Source organism: Rhinatrema bivittatum, chromosome 3 (genome assembly GCF_901001135.1).
Source record: "Rhinatrema bivittatum chromosome 3, aRhiBiv1.1, whole genome shotgun sequence".
Classification (NCBI taxonomy): Eukaryota; Metazoa; Chordata; class Amphibia; order Gymnophiona; family Rhinatrematidae; genus Rhinatrema; species Rhinatrema bivittatum.
Genome location: NC_042617.1, coordinates 88,195,111 through 88,207,474, shown reverse-complemented (window position 1 = coordinate 88,207,474; position 12,364 = coordinate 88,195,111). Strand labels below are relative to the sequence as shown.

The following is a 12,364-nucleotide window of genomic DNA, read 5'->3' as shown; positions in this document are numbered from 1 at the left end:
ACTTCTGGCATTAGCATACAAACATTTTCAAAGTTTGTTTTTTGTTTGTATTTCATTCTGCTTTCTAATTGATAGGGATAAGTTAGAATATTTTAGCTCAGGTGAGTTTTTAGTTACAGGCACTTGGACTACTTTTCTTATTATTGGAACCTCACTGTCGGGATGCCCTAATTCTAATACATCATTAGTATCCTTTGAAGATACCTCTCTCCGAACCATGTGCTGCTGAGCGACTGTCTGCTTTCCCCTTTGTTCTAGTTTAAAAGCTGCTCTATCTCCTTTTAAAAGCTTAGCGCCAGCAGTCTGGTTCCACCCTGGTTAAGGTGGAGCCCATCCCTTTCCCAAAAGGTTCCCCAGTTCCTAACAAAACTGAATCCCTCTTCTTTGCACCATCGTCTCATCCACGCATTGAGACTCCAGAGCTCTGCCTGCCTCTGGTGACCTGCACGTGGAACAGGGAGCATTTCAGAGAATGCTACCCTGGAGGTTCTGGATTTAAGTTTTCTACCTAAGAGCCTAAATTTGGCTTCTAGAACCTCCCTTCCACATTTTCCTATGTCGTTGGTGCCCACATGTACCACGACAGCCGGCTCCTCCCCAGCACTGTCTAAAATCCTATCTAGGTGACGCGAAATCCTATCTAGGTGACGCGTGAGGTCTGCCACCTTCGCACCAGGTAGGCATGTTACCAGGCGATCCTCATGCCCTCCAGCCACCCAGCTATCTACATTCCTAATAATCGAATCACCAACTATGACGGCCGACGTAACCCTTCCCTCCTGGGCAGTAGGCCTTGGGGAGATATCCTCAGTGCGAAAGGACAATGCATCACCTGGAGAGCAGGTTCTTGCTACAGGATCCTTTCCTGCTGCACCCGGTTGATGCTTTCACATCAGGAGACCTTCTTCCTCCAAGGCAGCACCGGGGCTGCCAGTCTGAAGTTGGGACTTGGCTACTATGTCCCTGAAGGTCTCATCTATATACCTCTCTGTCTGCCTCAGCTCCTCCAGGTTTGCCACTCTAGCCTCCAGAGATCGGACTCGTTCTCTGAGAGCCAGGAGCTCTTTGCATCGCATGCACATGTACAACTTCTCACTGGTGGGTAAAAAATCATACATGTGACACTTGATGCAAAAGACTCGAAGATGTTTCAAATTTACCGGCAAATAGCAAATACATGGAGAGTGGACCTCCTCTCTTCTCCTTTCCTCACTCCCCCCACCGGTTCTGTTTTCTAACGCTTAAGTTTTATTTTTTCCAATAATGAACACACAATAGAAACAAGATCATTACATTTAAAACATTTATTGAAACTTATTGCCAGCTATTTGCAAACTCAGCTCTTTGGGGCAAAGTAATAAACAGTCATGTAATCTTTAATTTTATATATATATTCTAATAGAATGGTTGTAGTTGCTTATTATTCTACTCTTTTGCAGACCACTATCCATTGTGTTTCATGCACAGAGACACTTCATGCTCTTTTTGTACAAGAAGTTATGTACTAGAAAAAAATGACACCTTCCTTGCCTTAAGGGCAGCAAAATAACACACAAGTTCTGTAAAATCCAACTGATCAGCCAGTTCTTGTTCGATAGAAATCATTGCTAATCCAACTAAATGTGATTCTGCCATTGTAGATCTTAAATTATTTTTAGAGTTTTAAAAACTACATTAACCATTTCCTAATGTGATAGGAAAACTCAATAAAACCCCCCCCAAAAAAACAAACATTTGCAACATTCAGTGCAAAGCCATTTTCAGTAATGTATTTTAAGACTTCTAAAGTAGAATTATTAGGCTTGATTAAGTACATCAACAATAGTAACTCATCTTTCATTTCCAATGTATCAATATCTTTGATTCTGAATTTTCATCAATAAGAATATGTTGAAGGTTCTTGCAGTGTTCCAACAGAACATTAAATGGTACATCTTGTAGTTTACCGATATCATACACAAAGCAAAAGTATGACTTGTATTGTTATAATTGTTCAAATCTTTCCTATACTGAATGAATGGCCACATCAAACATGCAACTGAAAACTTCAGCTTTGAATCGCATATCTGGGTCCATAATAGATTCATCTGCAGACTCATATTCAAATTGTCTCTTTTGTCGGCATGCTTAAAGATTAAAAAACTCTATTTTGGCTCACTTTCTACAAATTTTGCCAATTGCCTATCATCGGTCAATGCACTGCAAAACCATCAACTCTATAGCTCTGTAGATAATTGATGCTACTGTTTAAAGTGTCTATGGGAGATGATAGACTTTGGTTATTTTGCTGGCAACATTGATATCCTGTGGTATATAATGCTGCATAACAAGGTGACATAAAACTTGAAATTGTTAAGTTCTGCTGCAAGTGTTTCAGCCCCATGTCTTACCATCCAGTCAACTATTTCATCTTGCACTAGTTCTATCAGAGCATGATGAATTGCACCTATTTGATTTTGTATAGATCGAATAACATCGATGCGGCTTTTCCATTGGGTAATGCTGAGAGGTTTCACTGTTTAGCTAGTGATATGTTTCTTTAAAACATCCAAAACAGTGATTTGATGCAGAGAAAAAAAAAACCATACTTTTTTTTTTTTTTTAACAACCCCTCCCAAAATGACACTGCTTCACTGGATGCCATTGCAGCATCATTCACTACAAGTCTGAGGCAGTGACAGCTGCATGAAACATAGAAAACTCTTGGATTTGAGACACAAATGCATTTTTGGACACCAGCTTTCCTTTCATATTTGAATCATTGTCATATCTCTGATCTCTTGTTTTTTCAATTGGTACTTCCATTTCCCTACAGTTGTTTATTAAAACTTCAATGAGTCCTGCCCCAGTAATATTTGTTAGTACAACAAATCCAAGAAAATGCATTATGATTACAATTGCTTCAGTGTGGCTAATATCTGGAGTGCAATTTAGAATTATAATATAGTATTTTGCCTCTTTAATCAAACACAGTATTTGATTTTTAATGGTTTTAGATAAAAGATGGATGAGCTCATTTTGAATGTCTTTTCCAAAGTAATGTTGCAATGTGCTACCTCAAGCAATACATCATGGAGTCAAACTTTGCTATTAACTCAACAAGCTTCAAAGAATGTAATATTATGAACATAGAGTTTGTCAGAAGGTCTTCGCAATGGCTGTCTCTGCTAGCTGCATTTTACAAATCATCTTCTCTTGTTATACTTTTCATCCATTATAATGACTACAAATGTTTAGTGATGTCAATATGTCAGATGTCAGAATGTTTTCATTTCAACACCCACCCAAACCTCACCCCACCATCCAAAACAGACTCCAGTTCAAAGTGCCCCTCTACAGTGGTACATATATACAGAACACCTTGCAGAAATTGGGTATGCGATACGGGAGCAGGATAATAAGCCTAACCATGCCCCTTTTTCTTATCATAGGCACTATTTCTGCTATATTTATAGCACTTTGATAAATCCAGGGATTAATTTGTAGTCTTTGTGACAATTCTACCCATTACTTCTATGCATTTAGTTGGGTACGAGAGAGCTCATGCTGATTCAAATGTCCCGCTATGTGTCTCCAGTTATTGAACCCTCCTATTGTAAAGGCATTCTTATTTGAAGTAAAAAATTTGCAAGAGTAACAGAATATGGCATTTCTACCAGCCATGAATATACTAGCCATGTTCTGGAAGCCATTTCTCCATTACAAAGATGACGTTTATAATTACTGAAAATACTAAAAAATGAAACCCAAAAGCAATGCAAGACAAACAATATAGATATATATAATTCTTGCTGCTGATAATTTCTCTTTATAGGTCTACCTTCATACGATACCAAAAAAAATGGTTATCGTGCTAATCAGCTCTATAGCTATAATAAGAGCTCTGTTAATCATTAGGTGACCCGGAACTGTGTTGTTCTATTGCTTCATAATGTTTATAGTCCAGGAAAATGGGCAATCAAAGTAGTACTAAACAAGTACTTATCTGAAAATCCATTTGAAATAGAAGTTTATACTGTCCGACAACGCATGGTTTTGGGGTAAGAGAACTCCTTCTTCAAGGACCCAACTCTTGATGGTACGTGCAGTGGATGTAATATTTCTACAAAACGATGCCAGCTGCTATCACTAAAATTTGTTGAAAGTGGCGGATGCTTATGAATTCCTGGAATTTACAAATGCAACAACTTGTGAACTACGCAGTGTCCAGAATTGACTGCCTACTGCCACGGATGGTAGTGCAGATGAGAACTCCTTACAGATTTAATGTGCCTGTGGGGCTATCAGTACTGTGGGAGCATTTGCATCCATTGCACGTACCATCAAGAGTTGGGTCCTTGAAGAAGGGGTTCTCTTACCCGGAAACCACGCATTGTCAGACAGTATAAACTTCTATTTCAAGTGGATTTTCAGATAAGTACTTGTTTAGTACTACTTTGATTGCCCATTTTCCTGGACTATAAACATTATGAAGCATTAGAACAGCACAGTTCCGGGTCACCTAATGATTAACAGAGCTCTTATTATAGCTATGGAGCTGATTAGCACGATAACCATTTTTTTTTGTATCGTATGAAGGTAGACCTATAAAGAGAAATTATCAGCAGAAGGGTTATATATATATATATATATATGCTTATAATTACTGACCATAAACCAACAACCAAAATTATCATGGGGGAAAATTAAATTTTCTCTTACAGGTTTAGCAGTTCCTTTCTGAACGATTACTAATCTTAATGAATCATTTATAAAATCTGGCCATTTTGCTGTGTCTATGCTAACTTCTAAAGTTTCAGTTTTATTACTGGTGTCTAGTAATGCAATATCCTTTTCACTATTGCTGAAGCCTTTTTGCACTTCAGGTGATGGCCCTGGCACAACTTAAGTCTGATGATGCTGAGCTGAACAACACTCCTCATGTGTACTCAGCACCAGCAGGCGCCAACATGTCACCCTTGCCCTTACCTATGCCCGCCAAAACCTACCTGTTCCCTCCCTCCCGAGTCCTGCCCCCAAACCCTTCAGGTAAGTCAAGGTAAGAGAAAAAAAAACAGAAAGTTGTGGCGACGCCCCCCCCCCCCCCCCCCCCCCACCTTCCCAGGTCCCTCCGGCGCGACGGCCCTCGCTTTGCGGCAGGCCGCGAACGCTGAACTGCGCGGCTCTGGCAGCGTCTCCTCCCGGCCAGTGTTGGGGCTTCCCCTGACGCGCACGCGCAGGAGGCCTTGCCTCTTAAAGGGGCTGCGGCGGGAGAATCTACCCGGCCCCAGAAGATGAAGTCAGCTAAGAGGGGTATTTAAACCCTGCAGCTACACACTCTCTTTGCCTTCGCAACAGGTCCCCTCTGTTGCTCCTGGCTGTGCTCCTGGTGTGCCTCTGTGTTCCTACCTTGCCTCTGTGTTCCTGCCTTGTCTCCGAAGTTCCTGCCTTAATTCCTGTATCCAGTCTTCGGCTTGATCTCCAGGTTTTGACCTCGTCTCGTCTCCTCGTCTTCGCTTGTCTGCTGTCTGTCCTGACCCTTGGCCTGTATCTCTGTTTCGCCTGTACACTGCCTGCCCTGGATCTCTGCCTGGACTCCATTTCGCCCCTTCGCTGCCTGCCCTGGATCTTCTGCCTGGACTCTATTCCGCCTCTTCGTGGAGACCGGTTCCTATATCGCTGGATGAACGCTCTGAGTACCCACTCCTCGGGGGCTCTCCTGCGTTCACAGGCTCTCTGCTCCTCAGAGGGCCGTCCTGCCTGATTCTTGGAACCATCCCACATGAGTTCTTCTCTCACCAGCGCCACCTCCCGGAGACGAGTTCCACTGAGGGTTTTCCCTCGGTGGTCTTCACCTCTCGCTCTGGCTCAAGGGTCCACATTCTCAACAGACAGTGATCAAAATCAAAGAATGATATTTTATTGGTTAACAATCAATACAATCAGTCAAGTTATCAAACATATGTTCTAATCTGTTCTAAATAATAACATTTCTTACTATAACCTAATAAAAAGCCCCTAGGGGTGACCATGCCTCCATTCGCAACACCCTCTGAACCGCACAAAAATTACATCAAGGAACCATTATCCAACAGGGTGTTGGCCGTAAAAGAGCAGCACCCACTGTAGAAAATGTAGGTAACAAAGGTGTGGGGGTTACTAAGCAGTTAAAGCTTGGTCCCCACTGTTCTCCTCCTTGAGATCCCAGTCCATTGAAGCACCATAATCGTTAAGTAACCAGTGGAGTGCAATTGCTCATAGGATCTGGTTTGGGTGGCTGTTGAAGCGCACCTCCAACGCAAACGTCACTCATGTAACACATGTCATGTGGGAGGAAAGAATTCTTTACAGCAAGTCCCTGTACAACAAGGTTATCAACATACTGCTAAGTGTGGGGCATACACAGCCACCCCCACCACGGCCTGAGGCAGTAACACCTCGCTTGCTGAGGGCTCCCCATTCTCATTGCTGTTGCTGTAGCAGAATGATAAACCCTCTATCGCCTCCTGCAGATCTTTATTAAATATGTCCAGTCCTATATTGAATAGGTGCACCCCATCCGGCCTGTACAATCCAGGACAGCTTTCATCAATGATGTGTAGAATATACAATCCCCCAACAGTACGTAAATTTCTGCATCCGTTTGATTTTTTGCAGGTTCAGTCAACAGCATAATGTGATCTCTTCTCATGCCACACCCTGCATGGGACGATGAAGAATCAGAGAATGTGAGTAACTAGGAATAGCCAAGCAATAGATATGGAGTCTTTCTGGAATTTTTGCACGAGTTCCACACTGTGAGTTATTGTGATCTCGTTCCCTCCTAGGTAAATGACAATGCCCAGGGGGAGGCATGCAATCTTTTCATCTGTAAAAGCAATGGCATTAACCAGTCCCATGACATCCCGCACTAACCCATTCACATTAGGGATATATCCTTGGCTGCCAGGCCCAGGTACTCCCCAAATGGTTTTGTTAAAGCTCTCTTATTGGCCCAATGTATGAATGAATGACCAATGACCACAAATCCATATTCGGTGGTGGACCTGAATATACCTTGGTGGAGCAGAATAAGGAATGTATTATTATAGAAAGGTGCCTCAACATTCAGCAAGTTAAAGTTTAATATACAATTTGTATTGCCTGGACCACCACTCGCCAATAGACATAATTCTGTGTTGAGGCAAACCCAGCTTGGCTGCCATTGTTGACACCCCTGTATAAAATGAATGTGTATCATATACTGCTGTGCCTAAACCTAAGCTGGCCAAACACCTCTTCAGAATTCTCAAAAACTGGCACCTAGTCAAAGGATGACTGTCCTTGTGGATTAGAAGAAAAACTCCTCCCTGGGGCCTTAGTTCCACAGATTTGCATAAAAGTCTAACCAGGCAAATCTCATGGCCAGGAAGGCACTTCCGCACCACCTGCTGTCCTTGCCTTAACTGGTCAATCTTAGCCTTGCGGATCAGCAACACCACTCTGTCCCTGTTGTAGGAGACATCCTGTAGTTGCAAACCTGCCGATTCCCCAGGTGCAGAAGACTGAGCAACCAGTTCGCTTACTTGGAAGGCCCCCAAAGAAGACCAAAGAAAAGGCGCATTGGAATAGGAAAACTTCAAAAGTATTATAACATCTAAGATGGACTGCATCTAATAGCATGCGAAAGCATGCATACATAATAGGGTGGCGACTATCTGGAATGCAGATCTCTTCGTAAACCCACTCACGCATCACGCACTGCATGATGAAATTGGGGGTTGGAAATCCCACAAGCTTTTGAGAAAAAACGAATCCCTGCCAGTTGGCACATCGCTGCCGACCTGGACATTCCTTTTTCTTTACAAAATAGAATATACTGAATAATGTGGAAACCTTAGGAAGCAGGTGCAGATGATGCCCCTTCAGCTTGACGAAAGCAAGATAGTCCTTCCAGATACTGCAGTAACGCTTCCAACTGCTTGGGGCTACAGAATTTATTGTCATGTCCTATGTGGTTTTTGCCCAAGTTCCCAGATCTGCCTCGGGGGAGGGGGGAGCGGTGCCTTCTACCTTTTTGCAAGGTGTCAGATATCTGAAACGTGACCACTTAAAATGGGAAAGGGCGTCAGCAATCATGTTTCTTTCACCAGGTACATGTAAGGCTCAGAATATAATATTATGAATTAAACATTGCAACACCAGTATTCTGAGCAGGCTCACAAGCCTCTGTGTTTTAGCTACTAGCCAGTTAATGGCTTCTACCACTGCCATGTTGTCAGGTCTGAACACTACTGATTTTGTTCCCAGCCTGTCACCCCAAATGTGCAATGTCAGAACAATTGGAGACTCTACCAGGAATGTAATATCTCTGGTTAAATCCTGTCAGTGCCAAATCCTAGGCCATGCCTCTGTGTACCAAGCTCCATTAAAGTAAATTCCAAACCCTGCTCCCCCTGATGTGTTAATGAACAGCTCCAGCTCGTTATTGATCATGGGAGGGGAAGTTCATAGAGCCACACCATTAAATGATTGTATAAATGATGACCAGATGCCTAGGTCATCCTTAATAGCTCATGTTACTCTAATAAAGTGGTGGAGTCTTGCCATCCCAGCCGTTGCAAAGGCTAAACACCGGGTGAAGATCCTGCCCAAAAGAATGACTCAACTGGAAAATGTGAGAAGGCCCAACAGCACCTAGAATTGTCTCAATGTTGCCTTCTTGACCAATATCAAGTTTTTCAATGCTTCGTGCAATTTTGCCAATTTTTCTTGCAGTAGCCTGCATCACCTGGCCTGTATATCAGTTTCTATACCAGAAGTGTCAGGGATGGGGATAGGCGTACTGTTTTTTTCATGTGCAAGAGGGATACTGAACTGGACAGCTATATTCTGGGAAAGCAATAGCATGCTTTTACATTCAGGGGCGTCTTTTCCAACAAAAAGGAAATCATCTAGGTAGTGAATATTGCTTTTGCTGCCTGCGATTTGCTCCAACACTCAGATTAAAAAGGTACTAAACTACTCGAAGTATGCACATGAGATGGAGCAACCCATGGGCAGCTCCATCTCATGCTCCATGGGCAGCTACTGCTTATCAAAGTAGTAGCTGCCCCTGAATGTAAAACCAAACAAATAAAACGAGTTTGGGTGCACAGGAAGGACATGGAAAGCTGACTCAATATCCACCTTTGCCAATTTCCCTGGTTCGTAGTCAGCCGCTCTAACCACCATGCTGTTAATATATAAAATATGTTGCTGATTTTCTTATGTATCTCTTACACAAACGTCAGTTATCCATACTGTCATTCAGTGTCAGACCAAATCTCTTAGTGCCAGCCTACCTAGAGATCCCTTACAGTGATGTTGCTAAAGGCTTCCAGCCTATTTAGAACCTTCCTTACCTCTACTCACTGCTACTTCTCACAAGAAGTGTCTGACACTGAGGCATCATGGGTGTTTTCGTTCACGGCTACTTGTGACTCTACCCATTTTAATCCTTTTCTTCTTACTCTCCAAGAGCATATCTCCGCTGAGGGGCATATGTCCATAACCAGCCAGGTAGTGCTGCTGTTGTATGAGGCTGGAACTCCATTTATGAAAGGGAATTTATGGCCAACTGAAAGTCAGTAATTCCATATTTTTTTTTTGTGGGTTTTATTCCTTTGGCATGGTAGTTACCTCCTGCTTCTTTGGGCTCCCAGCACAATCAGTCCTGGCTTCTAATGATGCAGCTGTACCATAAGCCTTTACACATAAGTATCCCCTATTTTTAACTCTTTCCCCATTTCCATTTGACCCAGCAATCTCAGCAACAGTCTTTGTCCAGGGGCTGTCTGGAAACATAAGTCTATATATATATATTTTTTTTTTTTAAATCATGTTTTAAACTTAGCAATTCTAAACTATCTTGGAATTAATTTAAGGGAACATAGGTAATTATAGGGGGCATTTTCTAGGGGGTTTCTAAATACCATTTTTTGAATTTATTATTTCTAGAACTGGTATTACCATCATTTGAGGTGTTCTGTTCAAGCTGATCATTCCTCTGAGGAAGCCATTTGGTGAAACAAGGGCCTTGTTGGGACATTGGTAATAGATCAAAGAAGAACACCAGTTTCATCTTTTGATGATTCAAAGGGATTAGCATTGGCAGAGTTAAAGAAGAACACCAGTTCTGTCTCTTGATGGTTAAAGAACAATACTACAGCCATTGGTTAGAAGAGAGATCATCTTGAAGACATATTCTCAATATACTTTGTGATTTTGATGCAGCTGAAACATAATATTGTTAGGTAGAATTTAAAAGAAGGAGGCCAATGTTTACATTTCTAATTGTTAGTTTGAATGATCAAGTATGGGTTATGAATAGAGTTACCTATGGGGGTGAATGATTGGTTGTATTTCTATAAAGAAATGAGTAAAGAGTTTTAAGGTAAATATTCAATGTTTTTGTATTAAAAAGAGATTGATGTATGCAATGCACATTGAATAATAAGAGATGATGGAATTGTATATTATTGTGTAACAATTTTTGAAAACATTTTTTGTAATAAATGTTTGTGCCAAGAATGTCTGTTTAATATAATCATGCAAAGTTTTTATAATATAGTAAGTGCTTGTACCCCAGTCTCATTAGAGTGTTTTTGTTGTTACAATAATTAAGCACTGGGGAATTTATATATTGCCTGATTGGATTAGTTTCTATATATATATATATATATAAGCAAAAATAAGGAGTGGGTAGGAGTTCACAAACAATAGTTGGATCTAATTTACTAAACCCCCTCCCCCTACACCCGACTCAGAATGGGAAAAAGCCTTAGTAAATAATGAGGTCACTGGAAGACATAGAAAGGGAAACTTCAAAAAATACATACATGTAACGCTGAGGCACTTTCTTCTTCCTGGCCATGTAGATCTCGATGGAATTATACATGGTGCCTGATACGGTGGCTGCAGGACAGAAAGAGGAAAAAGAGAAGAAAGAACACAGAACTTTTCAACTTTCGCTTTTCATCACAGACACCTGCGAGTGTTGCTCGCCCGTTGCTAGGCAACCGGCCCAAGCCTGTGCGTGCCACGCGCCACAGGTGAGGTACTGAGCACTGACGTCATTCAGGTCAGTGTTGACGAGTAGGTGGATTTCCCGCCAAATTGAGCTGGTTTCTACATTTTTAGGTTGATGGGGGGCATTAGGTTTTTCTGTGTGCTGTCTTTCTTTTGCTTTCACATTCAGCTCTTGCCCACACCTCGGAAAGAGGGGGATGTGGGCACGGTACTCGTGCATAGGCAGTAACACGGAGACGAGGGTATGCTGGAATCCGGTCCCTCGGTGACCGATAATGCTCCGCGCGCTCCTTGCGGGCTGCCCTTGCTCCTGCCTTAGGTACAGTGCACCACAGCCTTTTTTGACTATAGAAAGCCAGTGTTTTGAAACAACGTTGGTCTCAGGTAAAGTAACTTTGAGCGTGTTAAAAATATTTAACACTCTTCATTGTAGAAAATAATATATATATATATATATATAATTTTTTTGTTTTCTAACTTTCATGACCATCCCATGGTGTGTGTGTGTTGAGGTGTGGGCGGGTTGGGGGCAGCTGATTGAAGCCGGTCGGGAGTGGAAGGCCCGAGGCGTTGGAGAAGGACTTGTAGGCGCAAAAGATGCTGTGAGAACAGCTTGGGGGTCCTACGATGAACCTGTACTCGTTTCTTGCGCTCACGATGATGGAATGAGCACCTGTAACGGATGGGCTTACGGATGCCACGGAAACGTGAAGCCCGAGCATGCCAGTGTGGCTGTGTAAGTGCAGAGAAACGGAAGCACAGGGTAGTTCTGGGGTGGGGGAGCGGTGCCCATCAAATGCTCCAGATGCTCGTGTTGAAGCGGACCCCATTTGGCCACCGCCCCTCCGCTAGTCCACCTCCCAGTCTCCCCCCAAAGTAAGCAGGCAAACTACACTTAGGCACAGAAGCTCGCTTAAGGTCACTAAACTTGTCAGAGCTTGGGCACGGTCAGTGAAGTTGATTTTATTTGCTGAACTTGCTCTAAAATAATGGCGAATAATGTAATTAAATAATTAATTAATTTATTTATTTATTTTGTAGAATTACAAAAGATGTACGGCCCTCCAACTTTGGAGATATGTCCATGCATTTGGAAGGCAGAATAGTATTGGTATTGGCTTTTGAAGGGAAAAACATGTATTTGTTTGAAGGGCATCTATAGCTTGATTTATTGAGAGTATGGTGAGTCTGCTGTATGCATAAATAAGATGACATCTTCACTCCACTTAATCTATATAAATAAAAATGTTAAATAGTTTGGACAAAATCGCTAATCTCAGAAACCACTAAACCGATTGCTTTCAAATTTGGACACAACCTTTATTTCGCATACAGG

General features: G+C 42.1%; 1 protein-coding gene across 2 annotated transcripts in view; it reads right to left on the bottom strand.

Annotated features, from left to right (window-relative positions):
• The window catches only part of C3H2orf73 (chromosome 3 C2orf73 homolog), an 81,744-nt gene extending 70,737 nt beyond the window's left edge, over positions 1–11,007 (bottom strand). The window contains exon 1 of one of the 2 annotated variants that reach the window (XM_029593441.1): positions 10,839–11,007. In XM_029593441.1, coding sequence (XP_029449301.1) covers positions 10,839–10,897 — 59 coding nt within the window. In that variant the 5' untranslated portion in view covers positions 10,898–11,007. The remainder of the gene's footprint in view (positions 1–10,838) is intronic. The other variant, XM_029593443.1, reaches the window with a different exon arrangement.
• Between the last annotated feature and the right edge of the window lie 1,357 nt (positions 11,008–12,364).